Source organism: Lathyrus oleraceus, chromosome 2 (assembly GCF_024323335.1).
Source record: "Lathyrus oleraceus cultivar Zhongwan6 chromosome 2, CAAS_Psat_ZW6_1.0, whole genome shotgun sequence".
Classification (NCBI taxonomy): Eukaryota; Viridiplantae; Streptophyta; class Magnoliopsida; order Fabales; family Fabaceae; genus Lathyrus; species Lathyrus oleraceus.
Window position 1 is genome coordinate 342,187,522 of NC_066580.1, and position 24,937 is coordinate 342,212,458.

Below are 24,937 nucleotides of genomic sequence, written 5' to 3' on the forward strand. Positions count from 1 at the left end.
TTGTTACAATTAATATCTTTTGCGATAAATGAGAAGTTTGTTTCAATTTTTTATTATAACATTTTAAGAGATAGTTTTAAATAAAATAAAACTTTAACTGAGAAGTTTGTTAAAACAACATCCAGTAAAAGATATATCCCTAGATATTAGAAGAGACCTATCTACTCCTCCAAGTAGTTGGCATTAAATATCGTAACAATCGAATCATATACATTTACACACAACTGCTTCCAACACAAACCCTTCTTCATCCTTAACAACATCCATGTCCGACAACATCAAACCTTCTTCCTTAGAACCATCCATGTCACATAACACCAAACCTTCTTCCTCAACAGCACCCAACACTAACCCTTCGAACACACAACCTCGTAAAAAACTTATCATCAAGCTCAGTTATCCTCCTGGTTCAAGAAAACGCGATTCAGATTCTTGTGCCACAGATGAAAACAAGAGAAGGAAGATTCAAGATTCTGTAAAACCAACCGTATCCTGTTATTGGGTTGATTCAAATTATCAAACCAAATCAACAGTTTTGTCTCAACCAAAGAATAATGGCAATGTTGTTGAAAACAAGAAGATCATCAAGAACCAAGTTTCCAACACGACACCTTTGTCTCAACCAAAGGATAATGACAATGTTGTTGAAGACAAGAAGATGATCAAGAACCAAGTTTCCAAAACAACACCTTTATCTCAACCAAAGGATAATGACAATGTTGTTGAAGACAAGAAGATGATCATGAACCAAGTTTCCAAAACAACACCTTTGTCTCAACCAAAGGATAACATGAAGGATTCAACAACGAGAGGTAAAGAATGTGGGTTGAAGAAAGCGATGGAGTGTGTTAAGAGGAGGCAATGTTGGTTGATATTGAAGAGGATGTTGGTAGACAGAGATGGTTGGGATTTGAAAGATCCTCCAAAAATAGCAAAGTCTAATAAGTGTAAGATAAAGGCAATAGGTTTGAAGGAAATAGAGAGAAAAATGAGATTGTATGCAACAGAGGATGAGTTTGCTAGCGACATGAGACTTGTGTTCTCTAATGCAATGGTAATGTATCCTCCAAGGAATCATATTTACCAAATTGCAAAAAAGTTTAGTGACACTTTTGAACACAAATGGAAGTCATTGAAGAATACGTGGCAACTTGATGATACAAAAAGAAGCAACACTCAAAAGAGATACTAAAGAGTGCAACATGTTGTGTTCTTATAGAAACTGTTCTCAAGTTATAAACTATTAGCAGCAATGTGGTTTAAAATCTGTCAAGTTATTGTCAATGAATGTGTAGTATATATGGTCAATCATTCTTTATTCTTGTGTTTGTAAATTCTGCATAACGAATAATAAAATATGTGTAGTTTCTGAATCTTTTAAAATTTGATTATTCTGTATCTGTCATGAATGTTAGTTGTTACTATTTTGTTAGTGGATTTGAATGAAGGATGCTTAATTAAATGATAGATTATGACATTACATCTTTTGGTAAATGTTTCATCTCGATGCGATAGCAACTCTAAGCTGCAGCATTCTGTGCTTGTTGTTGAACAATATGTATAATTTTTTAACCATTTACTCAAGTTATAAGTCTTGGTTTACCCCATGTGATACTTTTTCAGCAACAAAAACTGTTATATTTCAGCCCCAATTGATCATGGATCAGACTTTTTTTATAGATCACCACTTACTCAAACCATTTAAAAAGGATCAACACACACAATATTTTCAACAATGGAACAAAAAAGATATTTCTTTCGTAAACCATTTAAAATTTCCAGCATGAGCATATTTTAGTGCATGGTTGGTTATTTTACGACCATCATGACATGATGCACTTATGATGATACGTTAAAATTGAAAATCTGCAAGTATATCACTTTATTAGTTATGTCTAGTAATATTACTCAACCTCAATAACTCCGGCATAACTCCTTAGCAAAATAATAAATAATTACATTTTTGTTTAAAAGTTAAAAAATTACAATATTAAAATTACAAAAAAGTTGTTTTAACATCCATTTGGTGTACTACTAAGTTATAAATAACAACAATTGAAATCAGTATCCTAATGGATGCAATTCTAGTGATTGGAGAAAAATTATCAAGGACATCTATATTTTCTCTTTGCCTAAAACCTTTGGCTACAAGGAGAACCTTGTAATTATCAATGATTTTATCAGGTTTTAGTTTATTTTTCAAAACCCATTTACAGCCGATTGATTTGCATCCAAGATACAAGTCTACTAAGTGTCAAGTCCTGCTAGATTCTAGAGAATCCATCTCATCGTTAATAGCTTCTTGAAACAAATATGCATCCAAAGATGGCGTAGCACCCAAAAGAGTTGCATTGTAGTGAAGATCAGTGGGATGACTCATATGTTGACTGAGTTGTTGACATGAATATGAGATGTCAGGCTTGATGTTAAGTAAGTAAATAAGCTGTCTAACAAGCCTTTGGTACTTAGTAGGAACTTGCATAGGATGCCATCAGTTGTCTTTAATTTGGTGTCTCGAGCCATGGGATTTATGGCAGGTTTGCCGCCCAGTAATCCAGCAGTTGAAAGGAGATCAAATGTGTGTTTTTGTTGACAAATATTAAATCTTGAGTCACCTCTTGCCACTTCTACGCCTAATAAATATTTCAATATGCCAAGATCCTTGATATGAAAATGATGTTGTAGTGTATGCTTTGCTTTATTGATGATGTCCAGATTATTTCCTGCAATTATAACGTCATCAACATATATCAACAATACAGTAAAGTGTTCTTTGGATTGATGTATAAATAGGGAGTGACCATAAGAGCATTATTTGAAGTTATTGGTGAGTAAAAAATTGGATAACTTTTCAAATCATTGTCTACTTGATTAATTCAATCCATAAATATATTTGAGAAGTTTGCAAACTTGATTTGCGTAAGAATGTGTAATGCCTTTAGGTAAATACATGTACACTCCGTCATCCAAGACTCCATGAAGAAAAGCATTGTGCGGATCAAGTTGATGAAGACATAAGTTTAAAGAGAAGGCAATGGCAATAAGTAATCTTACATTTGTGAGCTTTGCAACATGAGAAAATGTATAAAAAAATAAATACCTTGAATTTGGTTGAAGCCTTGAGCAACTAACATCGCTTTATGTCTTTCTATTGTGCCATATAAATTGAATTTGGTCTTATAGACCCATTTGCAACCTATAAATTTCTTACCTGGTGGTAAAGTGGTGAAATTCCATGTGTGGTTGTTTGTTCAAGCTTGGATTTCAACATTCATAGCCTTGATCCAATGAGGATGAAGACTAGCTTGCTTATAAGTAGCAGGATCACATGCAGTAGTAATGGAAAATGTGAAAGAATAATATGCATGGGAAGTATGATGATATGAAATGTATTTTGAAATATCATAAGAAATGATGTGTGATATGCATTGAAGACAGAATCATTCAAATATGCAGGTGCATATTTGGTTCTAGTTGACTTCCTAATAGTAGTGATGTTAGGAGAAGTGTTAGGATCAAAAGTAGGTGTGTGATCAGTATGTTGAATTGGCTCATTGGAAGGTGAGGAATTTTGAGGGGTGGTGGGAGAATCAGGGCAATCTTTTGGAGTAAGGTTGCAGGTATGTGGTCAGAGTTGATGGGATGGTATATGGAAGTAAGGTGGTAAAAAAGGAATGGAATGGTTTATTGTTCATTATCAAGGGTAGGAGCATAAGTGTTGTTAGTGGTGGGATGAGGTGTGTAGGGAAATGTGTTTTCATAGAAAACACAATTTTCTAGAGGTGATAATGGATCTAGTATTGAGATAAAAAAAGGAGATATCCTTTAATACTCATGGAAAAACCTAGAAATACGCATTTTGTGGCTTTAGGATCTAGTTTGTCCTTATGTCTTGTGATGGTGGAAGCATAGGCAAGACATCCAAAGGTTTTAAGGTGTGTGAAGGATGGAGGTTATTTGAAAAGAAACTCATAAGGAGTATTATTTGGATGGTAGGACTGCATAATCTATTAACCAAATAAGTTGCACGACAAAGGGAAAAAGACCAAAAAAATTCAGGTAAGTTGGCATGGAATAAAAGGGATCTAGTAACATTACGTAAGTGGATATGTTTTCTCTCAACAATGTAGTTTTGTTGAGGTGTTTCAATATAACTTCTTTGATGTAAGATCCCTAGAGATGCATAATAAGATGACATAAGAAATTCAGTTCCATTATCACTTCTAATGATTTTGATGAAATTGAGTTTGTCAATAAATGATGAAATTTTTAATGTGAATTTAGTTTCATATTTATGAGTCATGATAAAATTCCAAGTATAACGTGTGAAGTCATCAACAATAGTTAAAAAATATTAGAAACCATCCAAAGAAGGAACATGTATAGGACCACATATATCCATATGTACTAAATCAAAGTAATGAGATGAAACAGAAGTACTTATAGGAAAGGGAGGCCTACATTGTTTATCTAAATGGAAAGTGTGGCAAAGAGAATTTTTATTGTATTTGATAGTAGAAATATTTTGTGACGTATTATGTAAAACCTCATTAGAAGGATGTCCTAAGCGATGATGCCACAAGGATAAATCTATATTATCTTAATCTTTAAAACTAGCAGAGTTACAAGAATTAGGATGTGCAAAATTGTAGGGTGAATTATGGACAGGGACTTTGTGAAGGATGTAAAGGTTATTATGATGAGTCATTTGTTTAATCATCCGCTTGGTACACACATCCTGAATGTAACATGAATTGTGTAAGAATGAAATGATATAATATGGCATATTTAGAGATAGAGATTAGGCTAAACCTAAACTCGAGGATATAAAAAACATTGTGCAGGTGAAAGAAGGGATCAAGTATAATAGTTCCATAAAAATTTGCAGTAATACGAGTCCCATTAGGGAGATGAATATAAACAGGATCAATACCTTTAATATCTGAAATGCACTTGATATAGGGGCATACATGATGAGACTCCCATGAATCAAGGATCCACATAGAAGGTATTTGAGATCCAGTACCTCTATTAATAATACCTGAGATTATGTGGTTGTTAGGATTAGGAACTTTATCAGTCTTGGGATGTTGATGATCCTTCCGGGGTTGTTGGAGGAGAAGAAGTTAATGTTGGTAATCCTCCTTAGAAATGACACCTTCTTTGTCTTAAGTCTGTGTAGTCTTGGACTCCAAAGAAAACTTTGTATTCTTGTTACGATATCCAGGTGGAAACCCATGTTTGAAATAACAGGTTTCCACTATATGATTTGTTTTGTTGCAATTGATGCATAGCATGAAATTCTTCGAGTTTCCTTTACCTTTTCCCTGAGTGTTATTGTTATTGTTGGTGTTGTTGGCATACTGTGACGGTGTATTCGTCGCTATATGATCTATCGATTAAATCATAAGCTAAGAGATACATTGAAATTTCGAGTCGCCACCGCACTTTTATTTATCCAAAGGATTGGCTAAAAAGCGAACAAAAGCCTAAGAAGTTTTACACGTAGAAAACTAATAAAAAGATCAGAGAGTCTGGGTAAGGGGTAAATTACGCAATGGGAAGGTGTTAGGCACCCACTACGTCCTAGGTACTCCTAGGGAGCCCTTTTCACACTTGTTATGCTAAATTGTTATTTGTTATGACAAAAATATTGTGCAAACATGATTGGGATGATGAGAAAAGAATATACAAGTTTTATTTATTTTTGGGTTCGAACGGATGAACATGTTGCCTACGTACCTTCCATCAAAGGTAAGGATCAGAACGCCGTAGTTCGGCTAAAAGATTTCCAAAAGTTGGTGGATTCAGTTTTAAACACAAGCACTGAGGCTTTTCATTATCAATGGGAGAACACTCGACCAAAAACAACATCCACCATGTGAGGATAGCTTCGACGTACTAGAGGGGTTAGCCCTGTTTGAAGTACGGAAGTCTTACTGTCGACTCACTAAGGATAGGCAAGATTTACATCAACCACAAAGATAATTGAAGCCTATGGCTAATGCATGAAAAGATTAATGGACAAAGCCAAAACAAGTGAATGAGTGAAGTTAATTGATTGTGATTATGAAAATGAAGTCAAAGTATGATTAAGATTGATTCAGATAAGTATTATGAAATGAGTTTGAAAAAAGTCAAGGACTCGAGTCCAGGTTTTTAGTTAGAAAACATGAAGATGTTTGCACAACACTTATGTCAAGTTTAAAAGGTATAGTGTGAAAAGGTTTAGGACATAATGAATGATGAATGGATGAGGATGGATTGTAAAACTTCTTAGAAGGTTCCACTTCTTGAGATCATATGGGAGATGATTCAAGTGTGTCCTTTGGAATGGCAATTAATAATAACAAACAAGCAAAGCAAGCAAAAGCGGATATCGGATGCCAATCAATGGGCTTATACCAATCTCCTAAAACAAAACGGGATATCAGATGCCACTCAATGGTCTTACACTAATCTCCACAGGCAAAGAAATAAAAGCGGATACCGGATACCAATAAATGGATTTACACCAGTCTCCTAAAATAGAAATGGATATCAGAAGCCACTCAATGGACTTACACTAATCTCCTCAAAAGAAAAACAAAGATGAGAAATGGAAGTTAACTGCCAATCTGTCTGGACTTAGGTTAACTCCACAGTATGGTCCTAGGAAATCCAATGCCACATTACAGGGACTTACAATGGATCCTCACATACAAGAACAAAAGCAACAACATGATCACAGGAATGCAAATGCCAACTTACAGGGACTTATAATTGCAACCTCTCATACAAACAGGTAAAATAAACTATGATCACAGGAAAGCAGATGCCAACTTACAGGGACTTATAACTGCAACCTCACATACAAATCAAACAGATCAAATTATGATCACAGGATAACAGATGCCAGCTTACAGGGACTTATAACTATATCCTCACATACACACAAAGCAATGACAGGAGATATGAGTGACCAAGGAGGTCTTGCACTCTATCCTTCCATATCACAGGAGCAAATGCCAAAGCAATGGACTTACAATTGTCCTCAATGGGCAAACAACAATGATAACATCACAAAACAAATGAGATGATCATGCACTAATGGCAATTGATGATGATGATAAATGCATAACATACAGGCAAACAAGTGCACATGAAGCAATCAATCAAGCAATGAATAGCAAACAACACACTCTATAGCCAAACAATGGGGGCTCACACAAGAGGGTTTGACTTTGAAAGTCCACTGTAATTGGTAAGGGTCGCTCTTAACCTTGCCATTGAGAGGCTAAGGTGAAGCAGATGAATAGGAGATGAGGGGTGTGCCTCATTGCTTCTATCTCAGATCAGAGAGAGCATCAAAGAAAGTGTGGGAGTTCAGAAAGTAGGAACTCTCTCCACATTATTGACTCTATAGATCTTGGGTTTTTATCTCAATGCTTCAACCATGTAATGGGAGCAAAGAGAGGACACACTGAATAGTGGGGGATAGATTGCTTATCCCTACCTTCCACCAATTGCCTTACTTGAAGGACTTTTCCTGCTTGGGACAAATATAAACAAACACAGGCATTGCCTCTTAAGGAGGACTTCAGACAGTTTGCCCGGTCAAATAACAGACCGGGTCTCCAGACTACATGAAGAAGAAAGGTTTATACCTCAAAGCAAATGCTAAAAAGCAAAGCAAGCAAGTTCAGAGAACTTAGGCAACTAAAGTACCTGCAAAAGTCAGACCAATTAGTAAACAACTCAACAGTCAAAATCAAAAGGAAATAACCCAATAGTCAACCACAGAGGGACCAATTGTGCAAGGCACAAAGACTCAAGCATATGAGTCACCTACAAAAACAAAGGTTAGCACATGATAAACAATTCAACTCAAACAAATTTGAATGATCCTCAAGGCATTGGTGCTTAACCTGAAACAGATGAACTCAACATAAGCTTAGAAGACCACTAGGACTAGCCTAGGGTCAAAGATGAAAGAAAAAGTCAAGGCAGCAAGGAAAAGTCAACCCAGACCAAGTCTAAACATTCAAAAAGCATTCTCAATTGGATTCATAATTATATCATGCATCATTGTCATTTCATATGCAAAAGGATGCAAAGCATGGCAAGAGAAGCATACAAAAGTCAACAGCAAAGACTTCATCCAAACGTCAAACTCAAACAATCTCAAAAATCATGAAATAAATCACACTCAATCCTAACATCTAACATGGTAAGCATGTAAAATTTCATGGCATTTGGATGAGAAGAAGGCAGTCAATTAAAATCATGAAGTCAAACCAAATTCAAGTAAGCATGGTGAAAGTCAACAAACATGGGTCAACTTCAAAAAATCATATCAATTTGAAAACAGAAGAGAAATGAATGAGATTAACACCAATGCAAAGCTTGAGATGTCTAGTTATCACATATGAAATTTCAAGGTCATACAATAAGATTTGAGAATTTCACGAAAGATATGGCAACACATAGCACAAAAAGTCAACAAATGACCAAGTATGAAAGAAAATTCTCAATCAAATGGAAAACAGCAAGATTAATTCCAAGAAAATTCATACATCAACTAGACATATGAGAGATCATTCATGCAAAATTTGGGGTCAATTGGATAAGAGGAAGCATGTGAAAAAAAATTGGGAAAATACATGATCATGGTATAGCACCAAATGTAACACATAACTTCAGAAAATCATAACTTTCAATCCACAAATGATAAATGCACAAACTTTATATGGAAATGAAGGTCAATGTGTCTAGTTTCACCACAAAAAATTTCAAACTCATTGGGTACAACATGACAATTTCACAAAAGGAATGGCACAATGTACCATTTGAGCATACATGTCAAGAAAATAATTATCATTAAAAATCCAGCCAATGGAAAAATAATTAAAATTCATAATAAAATTCTAGACACATTCATGAGTATGAGGAAAAAATTTCACAATTTTTGGAGTTGAAATGAATTTAAAATGAATTATGGAAGTTGGTGAACATTTGGATGAAGCATGAGCAAATAAGCATGAACTAGTGGTCAACAAAGGTCAACGCAGTGGCAAAGCTGTAATATTGAGCTCACTAATTAAAACTCTGCGTTTTGGGCAGAGGAAAGGAAATGTTTTCATTGGTCCTCAGCCAATGAAACAGTGAACACCAATGAAACTTCAAATTTTCTGTTTTTTTTTTAAGAAACCCTAGGTTTGCAGCATGGTTTTGCAAGCAAACAACAATCATTTTCAAACAACATCAACCATCATCAACAAATAATCATGGCATGGCATTTTCAGGCAACAACAGCAACACCAAAATTCGACCATCATAGCATAAATATGGACAAAGCATTTGGCTTAAACAACAGCAGCAAGGTTTATGCATCAATTTCAAGGTGTCTTCAAGCAATCATCAACAACATCAAACAACATAATTCAACCAAGCATACAACCTCATGCATTATCAACCAACAACAGCATAAGCATATTCATGAGATTTCCTTGGCAGCTCAAAAACAGCAAAACAGCAGGGCATTCATAAGATTTTCTTGGCAGCTAATGGCAGCAGAACAGCAGGAAAAACTCAGTATGCTTCAAACAAAACTCGACCAAAAAACAAAAGCAAAGCAAGTGGTGATGGTTTAATGCAATTAAAACAAACAACAGCAGCCAACAGGAATCTGGGGGATGGTTAAGGTTTCAACATGAACAGCAAATCATCATTATGTACTCATCATAAACAACAGCAAGCAACAGCATGGTATTTGAACATCAATGTTCCTCATTCAACCAACACAGCATGGCATTTGTAAACAATCAGCATTCATTTTCAAACAACATCATCCATGGACACGAACAAAACATATCCAGCATATGGCAATGAGCATTAACAGCAAAACAACATAATCATGGGAATCTTTCTGGACAGAACATCAGGTTTTAAACAGCAGCAGGCATATTCCTCATGTTCATCAATCATCATATCAAACAAAACAAACAACAACAACAACATGTTTCATGGATTTTCTGGTCATGATGTTTGGTTCAAATAACAGCAGCAGGGCATTTGTAATCAACAGCAACACAAAAATCGACCAGCCATTCTAACAGTAACATCATGCATTCATCAACCAAATTCATCATCAAACACGAATTCAAAAGCCTCATGCAGGAACATGGTATTGGCATAGTAACCTTCATGCAAGTTCATGCAAACATGACCAAACATAATCAACACAAAGCATGTGGAATTTCTGTTTTAGCTGGAAAATAACAAAGTTCAACAGCATAGCAGTAACAATATATTCATACAAACACAAGCAACAACAGCCAATGAACTTCACAATTTTTCTGGGTTCTCATGCATACTTTAGGGTTTCTACTAGCAACCAACATACATCTTCATGTTCATCATTAACATCAAACAGGTTTTGAGCAAAAGCACTCAATGGCAAGGCATATGTACTTATGTAACATCATAATACCAACACGCAAAACACAACCCAAGTGGATTTCTGGAAACAGTATGAGAGTTTCAAAAACTGCAGCAGGCCTTCATCAATAATATGCAGAATCAACAAGAATCAACATGCTCAGAAATCAATCATACACCCATCAATAGATTCATCAAACTAAATACAAACATCATATAGCAATGGTTTTCAAGAAATCACAACCATGTGAGCAAACCGATGGAGAGTGCATTTGTACACCATATTTCAAATCCAAACATCTTATAGCATACTTAATCATTTCAAACCATTTAAAGTTCCTTGCAATCAGCACAAAACAAACCAACTGAAACATAGCATAGCATGGAGAATAATGGAAGTCGATTGCTTACTTGATTTTGAAGAAAATCGAGCTGCAGTGGTTGTTTGGAGATTTCAAGCTCAAACAGCTGTTCCTTTGGCCTTGCAATGATGAAGAATGGAGTATGTTAGCTCAGCACCTCTTGAAACCTTCCAACACTTGACCTGCCATTGTTGAGCTTGATGAAAAAACAGAGCTAGATATTGTGGTTTCAGTTGGGAAATGAAGTCCACAAATGCTTCCAAATCATGTCCAAGTGAAGAAATAACCAAGGGTTACTTGTGTGTTTTGATGGTTTTGGGTGAAAAATCTCAATCGAGCAAAATGCAAGATGAGTGAGTAAGAGTATTTTTCTGTATGTGGCTGCCGATTCTCTAGTCTCTAGGGTTGCTTTGTGGCAGAAAATCAGTTTATATGTGACTGTCTTAAGGAATGCTTAATCCTACTTAGCTAAAAATGACCAAATGCACATTTGCTAATCTTTGTACAAGTGAAGTGGAGGGTGTGTGCTGCTGCGAATTGGGCCTGCTACAGGCTGCAAATAGACCATATTTTTGCTGTTTGTGGTTTGTACTTGAATGCTGTACCTGATTCTACTTATTGAAGCCATTTTGCAAAATTGCCAAGTTTGCATTTTTATCCAAATTGTGGTATGGTGATGGAATGTGCATGAAATAGGACTTGAGGCAAGTTTCAAATGTGATTTTAAACCTTTCCCAATTGGCCAAATCAAGAAAGAGTCAAAAAAACAAAAAGTCAAAGTTTGGTCAAACCTTGAATTTAAATGCAAAAGGTCCAAAAATGCCATTTTGATTGGCAAGGTTTTAGGTCATGAAATTTATATTTTGGAAAGAGGATGAAAATGTGGTGTGTAGGAAAAAACCCCACCAAATTTGGCCTTATGGTTTGAGAGATATGGCTCTGTGAAGTTCAAAAATTGATGAAAATGAATTGATCATATCTTGACAACCACACAAGGGATTTTGATGTTCTTGGACTTTTTGAAAATGGGAAGACAAGATCTTCAACTTTCATGTTGGGCAAAAATTCATTTGGAGCTTGTATCATGATGTAAGTTTAAGATCAAGAAGTTTCCATTTTTGGCAGTTGAAATTACAGGTCCACTTTCTATTTCTGGAAAATTTCTGATTGACTTGATTTTCTTCCATGATGAGGTTTGACATGATAGATGAGGCTTATATAAGCATGAATGAGCTCCTTCAAATCAATTCTATCCATCAAATCACTGATTAAATCCTCAGTTGACCAAGTTTGACTGTCTGTTGACTTTTTCTAGGGTTTTGGATGATTGGATCACTTCTGATGAATTACAAACCCTAAATCCTTGAGAACTTGACTTCAAATGATGTCCCAAGGTGTATGAACCTTTGATTATTGATCATGGTGCCCAAATTCTACAAGAATGGCCACCATCCATTGCTTTGACTGATCAATGACTGACTTTGACCTAATTGCTTCATCTGCAATCAACAAGGTTAAACAGAATATTTTTGTACTTTTTGAATGATAAACATATGAAAGCAAAGATATACAAATGCAAAGTATGCTTGGTGATCAAGAAACAACCCACAAGGCAATCTACCCACTAGGAGGGGACAAAGGCATGCAATGATCCTTGAGGTTATGATGTGAATGATATGGGCCATGAGGGATCTTAGGGCCCAAAATTGGGGTCTTACAGATGCCCCTATTTAAGGTCATTCTAGCCGGAGAAGTGAAGTTTAGAAATCTTCATCTCGACGCGGTAGAATGGACTTAAATAACAGTAATGAGACAAATTTTGGTCCCTAAGAGACCTCATGATGCAGATGTATGCGTGCAAAAGACACAAATTCTGTGGGGAATATGATTCACACAGAAGAAAAGACGATCCATCGGAGTAGTACACTCACCAGGAACAGAGACTCTAACAAGACTCTATGGGGATAATAAAAGAAACGTGTGAACAAGATACGACTCCAAACTGGGGAAAAACAAAACTGACATAACGTGAACAAAACACGACTCTGATTAGAAGAATAGAAAACAGACAGGAGAACTCACTGGGGAGTGAAGGACTCACACTGGGGAAAAGAATTCCAAAGGAAAATAAATCCATTGGAGAAACACAAGCTGACTCCTGAGGAGAAGCAACAAAAAGTTCCACTGGGGAAGTAACAAAGAAATGAGATGTTACCAGGCATACAGGTAATAAACTCAGGAAAATCTGACTCCACAGGGGGACCGAGGTCAAAATAGGGAGCAGAAAGGAGGGAACACCAAGGATACCGGTTACTGGGTATAAAATAGGTGACCGACCAAAGCGTGAATTGGATTTCACTTCCAAAACACTCATCATCCTGAAGGGAGCTAGAAAAGCAAACTTGTTTATAGGATGGACATTCAATTCCACAAGGAAAATGAATCTTACTCTGAGGGGAAAACAATCAAAAGATCGACTCAAGAGCGCACGATATATAATATCCATTACCGGCAGACCGTGGATAGAATACTCAGATGAGACATATTATTCATTACCGGCAGACCGTGAATAATATACTCGAAAGGAACATTATCCTGAACCGGTTACTGGGTTGTTTAAGGATAAGATCCGAGATCGTGAATTGGTTTGTGTTCCAAGACACTCATCACCCTGAAGAAAGCTAGAAAAGCAGACTTGTTTAAGGATGGACAAAAAAAGCGTGAATTGGTGTGTGTTCCAAGACACTCATCATCCTGAACACAAACTGGTTAAAGGATGGGCAAAAAAGCGTGAATTGGTGTGTGTTCCAAAACACTCATCATCCGAAAGAAAGCTAGAACAACAGACTTGTTTAAAGGATGGACAAAAAACGTGAATTGGTGTGTGTTCCAAAACACTCATCATCCGAAAGAAAGCTAGAACAGCAGACTTGTTAAAAGGATGGCTATTCGATTCTACAGAGAATACGAATCTTGCTCAGTTGGGGAAAATCAACAAAGGATTCCAACTAAAGAGCGCATGAGAAATATTATTCATTACCGGCAGACCGTGAATAATAAACTCGCATGGAAGATTATCCTGAACCGGTTACTGGGTTGTTTAAGGATAAAAATCCGAAGACGTGAATTGGTTTTCACTTCCAAAACACTCATCACCCTAAACACAAACTGGTTAAAGGATGGACATTCGATCCTACAAAGAATACGAATCTTACTCGACTGGGGAATATCAACAAAGGACTCCAACCAAAGAGCGCATGAGATATATTATTCATTACCGGCAGACCGTGAATAATACACTCGCATGGCAAGAAACACCAGGGATACCGGTTACTGGGTATATAATAGGTGATCTGCCGAAACGTGAATTGGTTTTCACTTCCAAAACACTCATCATCCAAAACACAAACTGGTTAAAGGATGGACATTCGATTCTACAAAGAATGCGAATCTTGCTCAGTTGGGGAAAATCAACAAAGGATTCCAACTAAAGAGCGCATGAGACATATTATTCATTACCGGCAGACCGTGAATAATATACTCGCATGGAAGATTATCCTGAACCGGTTACTGGGTTGTTTAAGGATAAAAATCCGAAAAGAAAGGCATCGGGATACCAAACTAGGTATATAATGATGACCAATCAAAAAGGAGCAACAGACATTACCAACAAAGGGTAAATGAAAGGCGATCTGCTGAGGATAAATTGCAAGCATCCGGCAATTATCGACAGAAGACTAGCTGGGGATGCACTGGTAAACAACCAATGATCCGGGGAACAAATCACTAGCATACGGTGAAAGGACCCACTGGGGATAAAATTGCTAGCATACGGCAATTATCCACAAAAGACTTGCTGAGGATATAAGTGCTAATCTGAGCAACTTATACAAGCAAAGGAAAATCATCATCAAATATTGAATGAAGATAACCACAAAATTAGGGTTTACATCTACCGAATACGGGGTAGAAGACCAACAACTCCGCGTGGGGATAGAACAAATCACAAATCCGCACGGGAAACCAAAATAGGGTTGATAACAAACCACAAACTGCTGGAAAGCAAGAAAATAGGATTTACAACTACCGGGTAGTAGGTAGAAAACCAAAAAAACTCTGGCTGGAGAATAAAAGGTGTATAACCACCAATTCTGTTAAGAAAGCCAGGAGAGATAGGACTTACAACTGCTGGTTTGTAGGCAGAGGCCCAAAAACATTCCGCTGGGGAACAACCCACTGGGAAGCACAAGACATTTGACAAATAGCCAATTCGGGAATAATCCGAAAAGACAGACTGAATAAAGACACGTCCTAATGAGGATGTAACTCAAATAGGAAAATCCAACCCAATATATGTGTTGGGAGGAAACGGAAGAAACCGTCATCCACGAGGATATATCTCAGTGGGGAACTGCAGAAGGAAAAACAACATTTTCTGCTTATGGGGTTGACTCTATATGGAGAGATTTTAAACACCCGACATCTGCTTGGGGAGATCTATAGAGAGATCTATATCACCATAGCAGGAGACACGACAAACAAAAGATATATGGCAAAAAATGCAACATGAATATCTGAATGTTTATGAATATGCATGAATATGCGTGATTTATGTTTGATGAATGCTGACAAAACAGACAATTCTAACACAAACAGGTTCAGGAACAAAACGTCCGGTATTACTTCCAGGGGAAAAACCAACTGGAGAGCCAATCTGCGGAGATCTACATGCTGTAAAGCAAAGATCTGCAGGTACTGCTGAAGAAGCAGAGAATCAGAAATATCAGGACACAACCCAATCAGGGTACAGAAAGTCACAACGGGCAAAACAGCCACCAAGACGAATCTGTAAGGGGAACAAGAGAAGTCCCAAAGTATATCTGCAGGGGATCCCAGTGTCGACTGAGAAACAAAAAGTGCATTGCACGAACTGCTGTAGAAGCAAAACTCACAACTCCGCTGGGGAACAACCCACTGAGGGAGAATGATATCATCCAAATAGAGTGTAATTGCATAAGCAACTCTACTGGGGAAAAATGTCGACTATACTCTTGGGGAACAACCCACTGAGGAAGGACAGATCAAACAGATAGATTCTGCAACAAACCACTCCACTTGGGAGAATATGCACAGCAAAACTGATCACAACAAGTAGATTCTGCAATATAAGCCACTCTACTGAGGATCACAAACAGTCAGGAAATAAATCCGTTCACTGGAGGCTAGAGCCATCATTCGACCATATTGGGGATTGAAAGAAGTATTCAACGGGCAAACATGCCACAACAAACATTCTGCAGGCTAAGCTGAGGAAAAGATGATTGTAATACTGGGATGTCAACCCAAATCAAAACTGCTCAGGAAAATAAATCCTGCTCTGCTGGAGAGAATAACTCTGATGGAGAGATAGCAATAATTCCGCAGACGACTTCGCCGGGGAGAAGGTAAAGTACCGGGTATCAAACCACTGACTTACCGAGTCTTCAAAAAGAAAGCGATCATGCTGAGGAAACAGACAAATCCTGCTGGCACACTGCATGGGGAAAAGAGGTAACAACTCCACTCGCAACTCTGGTGGGGATGTTAATAACAGCTCTACTCGCGACTCCAAGGGGAGTATCAGTCAATGGCTATACTCATGACTGCGCTGAGGAGACAAATCAAGTCTGGGGGTATGACCCACTGGAGAAAGCGACGGGGCACCAGGATGACAAACCATCAACCGCCGAAACTTCTACAAGAAAACACCCATGCTGGGAAACTGCTGCTGGAGAAAACGAAGTCTTCAACAACCCTCTGCTTGCGATTGTACTGGGGAACAACCCCAACAACAACTTTGTTTGAGGAACAACCCCAACAAAGATCTGGAGAAAGAAAAATACCACCAAACCAGGAGTATGAACGAATGTCTTACCTGTTGGGAATCATGCCACCCTCGGGAGAGCACTGAGATATTCTTGAGTATCCTTTCAATCTTGTGAATGTTCACTTTGTTTAAAACAAAAATTTTGAAAAATTTGATTTGTTTAAACAATGATATTTTATCAATTTAAAACATGCAAAACATTTGTTGAATTGAAACAAATAAGAGTGCAAATAATTGGATAAAAAGCTCAAATTGATTTGATAGAATGGTAGTTTGCAAATGGCAAGACTCCATAGATCTGTACAAATTTGAAATCAGTGATATATATTGGAAGAGGGCTACATTGAACATAATGATCCTTTCTCTACCAATTTGAATCTCGATGTATCCGAAGCTTCAGTTGACGACGAATCGAGAATCTTCTGACGAAATGACGACTGTGAAACAGAAAGTCTTGTCAGGATGCAGTTACTTGCCAAAATCCCTAATTTTTGCCTAGATTGCCCCAGAGTGAGGTACTCAATCTAGCGGGATGCAAATATTCTCTTTTTTCAAAGTCTCTAATTTTTGCCTGGATTACCCTTGCAGGTTCTCCACCGAGACGCTCATTTTTTGCCTAAGCCGCCCTTTCGGGTTTTCAACTTAGCGAGCTATTCTGTTTTTTTTCATTCTTTTTTTTTTTTTTTTTTTTTTGCATATACTTTTTTTTTTAGGCAAAGTATCTTTTGACTGCATCTGAATTCACAGGACGAGTGAAATCCTCCCCATCCATTGTTGTAAGCATCAAAGCTCCGCCTGAAAAGGCTCTCTTAACAACATATGGACCCTCGTAGTTTGGAGTCCACTTGCCCCTGGAATCGGGCGTGAAAGACAAAACTTTCTTGAGCACAAGGTCACCTTCTCGGAACACACGAGGCTTGACCTTCTTGTCGAATGCTTTCTTCATTCTCTGCTGATATAACTGACCATGGCACATGGCAGTTAAGCGCTTCTCTTCGATCAAATTCAGTTGGTCGTAACGACTCTGAATCCATTCAGCATCAGTCAACTTGGCTTCCATCAAGACTCGCATTGATGGGATCTCCACCTCTACTGGGAGAACGGCTTCCATGCCATAAACAAGAGAGAAAGGGGTTGCCCCTGTTGAAGTGCGTACAGACGTACGGTATCCATGCAAAGCAAATGGCAGCATCTCTTGCCAATCCTTGTACGTGACAGTCATCTTCTGGATAATTCTCTTGATATTCTTGTTAGCAGCTTCAACAGCCCCATTCATCTTAGGTCTGTAAGGAGAGGAATTATGGTGTGCAATCTTAAATTCAGCGCACAACTCATCCATCATCTTGTTGTTCAGGTTGGATCCATTATCAGTAATGATCCTTTCTGGTACACCATAACGGCAAATCAACTGGTTCTTGATAAACTTCACAACCACCTGCCTGGTTACATTCGCGTACGAAGTGGCTTCAACCCATTTGGTGAAGTAATCAATTGCTACGAGAATAAACCGATGTCCGTTGGACGCTTTCGGCTCAATCATGCCGATCATGTCGATTCCCCACATAGAGAAAGGCCATGGTGATGAAATCACATTCAGGAGTGTCGGAGGAATATGAATCTTATCTGCATAAATTTGACACTTGTGACATTTCTTCACATACTTGCAACAGTCAGACTCCATTGTCAGCCAATAGTAGCCTGCTCTCAACATTTTCTTAGCCATGGCATGTCCATTGGAATGAGTACCAAATGAACCCTCATGGACCTCAGTCATCAACAGGTTTGCTTCGTGTCTATCCACGCATCTGAGCAAAACCATATCAAAATTTCTCTTGTACAACACTTCACCACTGAGGTAGAAACTGCCTGACAACCTTCTCAAAGTTTTCCTATCTTTCACAGATGCCCCAGGCGGGTAGACCTGGTTCTGGAGGAAATTCTTGATATCAAAATACCAAGGCTTGTCATCTTTCACTTCTTCAATTGCAAATATGTGAGCGGGTCTGTCCAAGCGCATCACAGTGATGTTGGGAACATCATTCCACCATCTGACTACAATCATGGAAGCAAGCGTAGCAAGGGCATCTGCCATCCGATTATCCTCTCGAGGAATATGATAAAATTCAACTTCTGTGAAGAAAGTTGAAATTCTCCTTGCATAATCTCTGTACGGAATGAGACCCGGTTGATTCGTCTCCCATTCACCTTTGATCTGATTGACAACCAAAGCTGAATCACCATAGACATCAAGATACTTGATCCTTAAGTCAATGCATTCTTCAAGTCCCATAATACAGGCTTCATACTCCGCCATATTATTCGTGCATTTGAAAGTTAGCCTTGCTGTAAATGGAATGTGCGATCCCTGGGGATTAACAATTACTGCCCCAATTCCATTTCCATATTGATTAACAGCGCCATCAAACACCATCGTCCATCTGGAACCAGGTTCTGGACCTTCATCAAGTGTAGGCTCATCGCAATCTTTCATCTTCAAATACAGAATTTCCTCGTCAGGGAAGTCATACTGAACAGACTGATGATCTTCAATCGGCTGGTGCGCTAGATGGTCAGCCAAGATACTACCTTTGATAGCTTTCTGAGCTCGATACTCAATATCATACTCAGACAACAACATCTGCCAACGGGCGATCCTCCTAGTTAAAGCAGGCTTCTCGAAGATATACTTAATTGGATCCATTCTGGATATCAACCAAGTTGTATGATTTATCATGTACTGGCGCAGACGCTTAGCTGCCCAAGCCAAAGCACAGCACGTCTTCTCAAGCATAGAGTACCGAGACTCACAATCAGTAAATTTCTTACTGAGGTAGTAGATAGCAAACTCCTTCTTCCCTGATTCATCTTGTTGACCGAGTACACAACCCATCGAATCTTCAAGAACTGTTAAGTACATAATCAGAGGTCTTCCTTCTACTGGCGGAGACAAAATCGGAGGTTCGGACAGATAATCTTTGATACTGTCGAAAGCTTTCTGGCAATCCTCGGTCCAATCATGAGACTGATCTTTCCGGAGGAGCTTGAATATCGGTGCACATGTGGCAGTCATGTGGGATATAAATCTGGAAATGTAATTCAAGCGGCCAAGAAAACCTCGGACTTGCTTCTCAGTTTTGGGTGCAGGCATCTCTTGTATTGCTTTGACCTTTGCAGGATCAACCTCAATACCTCTTTCGCTTACCACAAAACCCAACAACTTGCCGGAACGGACTCCAAAGGTACATTTGTTCGGATTCAGACGAAGCTGGAATTTCCTCAAACGCTGAAAAAGCTTCAACAAATGCTCAATATGCTCTACTTCCGTTCGGGACTTAGCAATCATATCATCAACATAGACTTCTATCTCCTTGTGCATCATGTCATGAAACAAGTTAGTCATAGCTCGTTGATACGTGGCTCCGGCGTTCTTCAAACCGAAGGGCATCACTCGATAACAGAATGTTCCCCAAGGTGTGATGAATGTTGTCTTCTCCATATCCTCTGGTGCCATCTTGATTTGATTATATCCGGAAAATCCGTCCATAAAGGAAAAGACTTTGAATTTAGCTGTATTGTCTACCAACATGTCAATGTGTGGTAAAGGAAAATCATCTTTTGGGCTAGCTTTATTCAAATCTCTATAGTCAACGCACATACGGACTTTTCCGTCCTTCTTAGGAACAGGCACAATATTGGCCACCCATAGAGGATATGTCGAAGTCACCAGAAACCCCGCATCAATTTGCTTCTGAACTTCCTCTTTGATCTTCACTGCCATATCTGGATGAGTTCTTCTGAGCTTCTGCTTCACAGGCACGCACTCAGGCTTCAAAGGCAGGAAATGTTGCACAATATCTGTATCTAAACCCGGCATGTCTTCATAAGACCAAGCAAAGATATCTGAATATTCTCGTAGCAAGCTGATCAAATCTTCCTTAACAGACCCCTCAAGAAGTGCCCCAATCTTCACCAGGCGCTCACAGTCTTCAGATCCCAAGTTGACTGTTTCCAAGTCTTCGAGATGCGGCTGAATGATCTTCTCTTCGTGCTCAAGGAGACGGGTGATCTCATCAGGGATCTCTTCAACGTCATCTTCTTCTGCCTCAAATACAGGGAATTCAAAGTTGGGAGATGGCGTTGGATCATTATGTTCAATGGGTTTTAGGATCAACCTGCATAATGATTTTGGTTAAGAAAAATTTCAGAATTTAAGCAAGCAAATCATTATGCAGATGAAAAATGTTGCTTTGATAGCTTTTATTTTTGTTTTTATGGTTTTTTGTGATCACTGATTTCATAAAGAAAAGCAAAAAGTGAAAACAAAGGAAAAACAAATGTTTTGACAATGCAAAAATTGAATGAAAACATCATTGTATATATGCTTTGCCAACAATGTCATCACTTCTCCTTTTGGCGTGGGAGAAGGGTTTTAAACAAAAGTGAACAATTTACTCTGATCTATGGATAACTGTAGGAACATCCACAGCGACCCAATTGTGGCAGACACCACCAGGAATAACAAAATTGTTCAAATCTTCTGCATCTTCTTCTTTAATGATAGCAGCAGCTTCCTCTTCTGCAGGTTGATCAGCATGGATGAATCCTCCACTGGTGAACAGACCTTGCTCATTGCATGCCCCAGAACCAAAGCCAATGCCAGCCCGGGATCGGTTATCTTCAAGTTCAAGCACTTTCCCTAATCCAGCAACTGCACCACATTCTATGGCCAGCTTTGCATCACGGTAGGAAGTGAATGAAGGAGACTTCTTCTCGATTGGTTTATCAATAGATAAAGCTTGGAACTGAGTTCCAACTTCATCCTCTGCATCAATATACGAGAAAGAAGACAGATGACTGACCAGGAGAGCCTTTTCTCCCCCTACTACAACCAATTTCTTGTTTTTCACAAACTTCAGCTTTTGGTGTAGGGTGGATGTCACGGCGCCAGCCTCGTGAATCCATGGTCTGCCCAAGAGACAGCTGTATGATGGGTGAATATCCATTACTTGAAAAGTGATCTGGAAATCACTCGGTCCAATCTTGATCGGGAGATCAACTTCCCCAATCACGGTCTTGCGCGACCCATCAAAAGCTTTAACAACAACCCCACTCTGCCTCATAGGAGGACCTTGATATGACAAACGAGAGAGTGTGGATTTTGGCAATACATTAAGAGAAGATCCAGTGTCTACCAACGCATTGGACATTGCATCAGATTTGCAGTTCATTGATATGTGTAAAGCCATGTTGTGGTCTCTTCCCTCCTCAGGGAGATCAGCGTCACAAAAGCTTAGAGTGTTGCAAGCGGTGATGTTTGCAACAATGCTATCAAATTGTTCAAGGGTGACGTCATGATCAACATACGCCAGGTCCAAGACTTTCTGAAGAGATTCCCGATGGGGTTCTGAATTCAGCAACAGAGAAAGTATGGAAATCTTGGAGGGCGTGTGTAGAAGCTGGTCTACAATGTTGTACTCACTCTTTTTGATGAGCCTCAGCATCTCATCAGATTCTTCATCAATAATGCCACTTGGGCCAACAACTGAAGAAATGGGAGTCTTTGGTATGGAGGAGGAAGGCTGGGTAACAGCAAGTGCCGGATTCTGAACATTCACAGCATTCCCTACTGGGTGCACAACAGTGTCAGAGGTGGTAGCCTTTGCTGGCGCAGAAAATACACGACCGCTTCGGGTCAACCCACTAACATCGGCAATAGTGGTCACAGAAGTAGACGGCAGAGGAACCTCAACCCCATCCTGGACAGCAACAGGATTGTATCTGAAAGGTACAGCTTTATCAGATGAATAAGGCACAGGGCCTGCTGGTTTGATAATCAAAGAAGGTGAAGCCTTAGGCTTGTTGCTATTGTAGCGAATAACAACAGGCTCAGGCAATTTGAACACCGGGGAGATGACATTCACTTCGGGCTCAACAACATCCACATTGCGATTCTGGAGAATCTCAATGGTACCTTCGTTCAACAGCATTTGTAATTCCTTGCGAACTTGGTCACAACCCAAACGATTGACCGAGCAGACGCGGCACTGGTCATGGTTATGCTTCAAATTGCTGTGCTGACACAGCATTTTATGTAATCCAACCAATGACTGCCGGATATGACTGATGTACTTCACCTTGTATTTCCCAAGGTCTTCCTGGATCATGTTCACAGACTTCCCATGCGAAGGCAATGGGTTCCTGGTGACATTTGGGTTGGAGTCTTCAAAACTCAGAATTCCGCTTCTCATAAGGTCTTGAACCTTAGTCTTCAGCTGGAGGCAATTTTCAATGTCATGGCCCGGAGCGCCAGAGTGATAGACACAATGCAGGTCAGGCTTATACCACCACTGAGGGTTGGCCGGTATAGCCGGAGGATCTCTCGGAGACACCAACTTCCGCTCTATTAAAGAGGGATACAACTCTGCGTACGACATCGGAATTGGATCGAAGCTGATCTTCTTCCTTTCATAACCTGCGTTTGCTTGATTACTCGTATTCCCACGAGGTTGATAAGCCTGTTGCTGTGGACGAGCTTGTTGTTGATACTGGGGTTGTTGATATTGTTGTTGATGCTGATACTGCTGAGCATTGTCCTTGAATACAGGCGCCACATGAGCCACCTGGTGCTGATGTCCAGAATGTCGTGCAGGCTTCCTCTGAACAGAGGGTCTTCGATGCTTTGGCTGAGACTGCACAGCATGCGCTTCGCCTTCTTTCCTCTTAAATGCTCCATATCGCTTAGAGGAAGAACCATCATCTTTGGCTAACCGTCCCTCGCGGACGCCTTCTTCAAGACGCATCCCCATGTTCACCATCTCGGTGAAATCAGAGGGAGCGCTAGCCACCATTCTCTCATAGTAAAATGACCCAAGAGTCTTCAGAAAGATCTTGGTCATCTCCTTCTCTTCTAATGGTGGAGTAATTTGAGCTGCCAGCTCACGCCATCTCTGGGCGTACTCCTTGAACGATTCTTTGTCCTTTTGTGACATAGACCTGAGTTGATCTCTGTCAGGCGCCATGTCAACATTGTATTTATATTGCTTGACGAAAGCTTCGCCAAGATCGTTGAAAGAGCGGATGTTGGCACTGTCCAGACTCATGTACCAACGGAGAGCAGCACCAGACAAACTGTCTTGGAAGTAGTGGATCAAGAGTTGATAGTTGTCGGTCTGCGTGGACATCTTTCTGGCATACATAACCAAGTGTGCCAAAGGACAAGTGTTCCCTTTATACTTTTCAAAGTCTGGGACCTTGAATTTGACTGGTATTTTCACACCGGGAACTAGACAAAGTTCGGCTGCTGACTTGCCGAAGAGATCTTTGCCTCTAAGAGTTCTCAATTCCTTCCTCAGCTCGAGGAATTGATCGTTCATTGCATCCATTTTTTCGTGAACATCTGAGCCCTCAGAAGCTTCAGAGTGATAAATGGTGTCGTCTACCCTCGGCATGGTATGCACGACAGGAGGAACAGGTATAGGGACCGGGCTAGATGCCGGCATTTGAGCAAAGGTAGGAGCTGGCAGATCTGGCATGAAACCAGGAGGCATCCCCCAAGGAAAACCGGGAGGCATAGCATTTGGCTGCTGGGCACTGACGGGCACCGTTGAGGTAGCTATTTCAGAAATGACAGTCCGCTGAACCGGAGTTGCGGGCTGAGGAGCAGGCTGATTCTGGGCAGCAAGAAGTTGCTCCATCAGAGCGCCAAGTCTGGCGACTTCATCTCTCAAACTCTGGTTCTCTTGTTCCAACTGCTCCATAATCCTTGCAGAGTTGACTCTCGTATAATACCGGTGAGTCAGCTTGTCTTCAAAATAAATGAAGAGCAGATGTTAGAACCAGAAGACCAGAAAAATGGGTACCTGTTTATGCAAGAATGATGCATGAAATGCTTGTGCAAATGCTTTTGTTTTCAAGGAACCCTCAGGGTATTCATTTGCAATATTTCGAATATTTAAACAATTTAATTGCTCATGGAAAATATTTCATTCAAAATATATCAAAACAAAGAAATACAGCATTTTTGAATTCAATTATTACAAAGAGAAAAGGTAAATGACATCCTATGGATCCCTAACAGCTCGGGATGCTGGAAGACGAGAAGTGCACAACTTCTTGATCTCTCTCTCATAGGCGGCCTCCATATCAGCCTTCTCCTTTGCAAGTTGATCATACTTCCTTTTCCAGAATTTGGAAGACTGAGGAAGCAGAGAAGTCCAAGTGTCGTTCGGATCGTCGATCACTCGGTGCTCGAGAAATTCAATCATAGCATCCTTCTCCTTGAGCTGCTGCA

The 24,937-nt window shown here is 39.4% G+C and overlaps 1 protein-coding gene across 1 annotated transcript; it reads left to right on the forward strand.

Moving 5' to 3' along the window:
* Positions 1 to 265: 265 nt before the first annotated feature.
* LOC127123160 (transcription factor GTE12-like) lies at positions 266 to 1,192 on the forward strand. The gene has a single exon (XM_051053408.1). The coding sequence runs from the start codon at positions 266 to 268 to the stop codon at positions 1,190 to 1,192; it is 927 nt and encodes a 308-aa protein (XP_050909365.1).
* Positions 1,193 to 24,937: the final 23,745 nt, after the last annotated feature.

Coding starts and splice junctions, on each gene's coding strand:
- LOC127123160 (XM_051053408.1), top strand. CDS start 266: ATGTCCGACAACATCAAACCTTCTTCCTTAGAACCATCCATGTCACAT.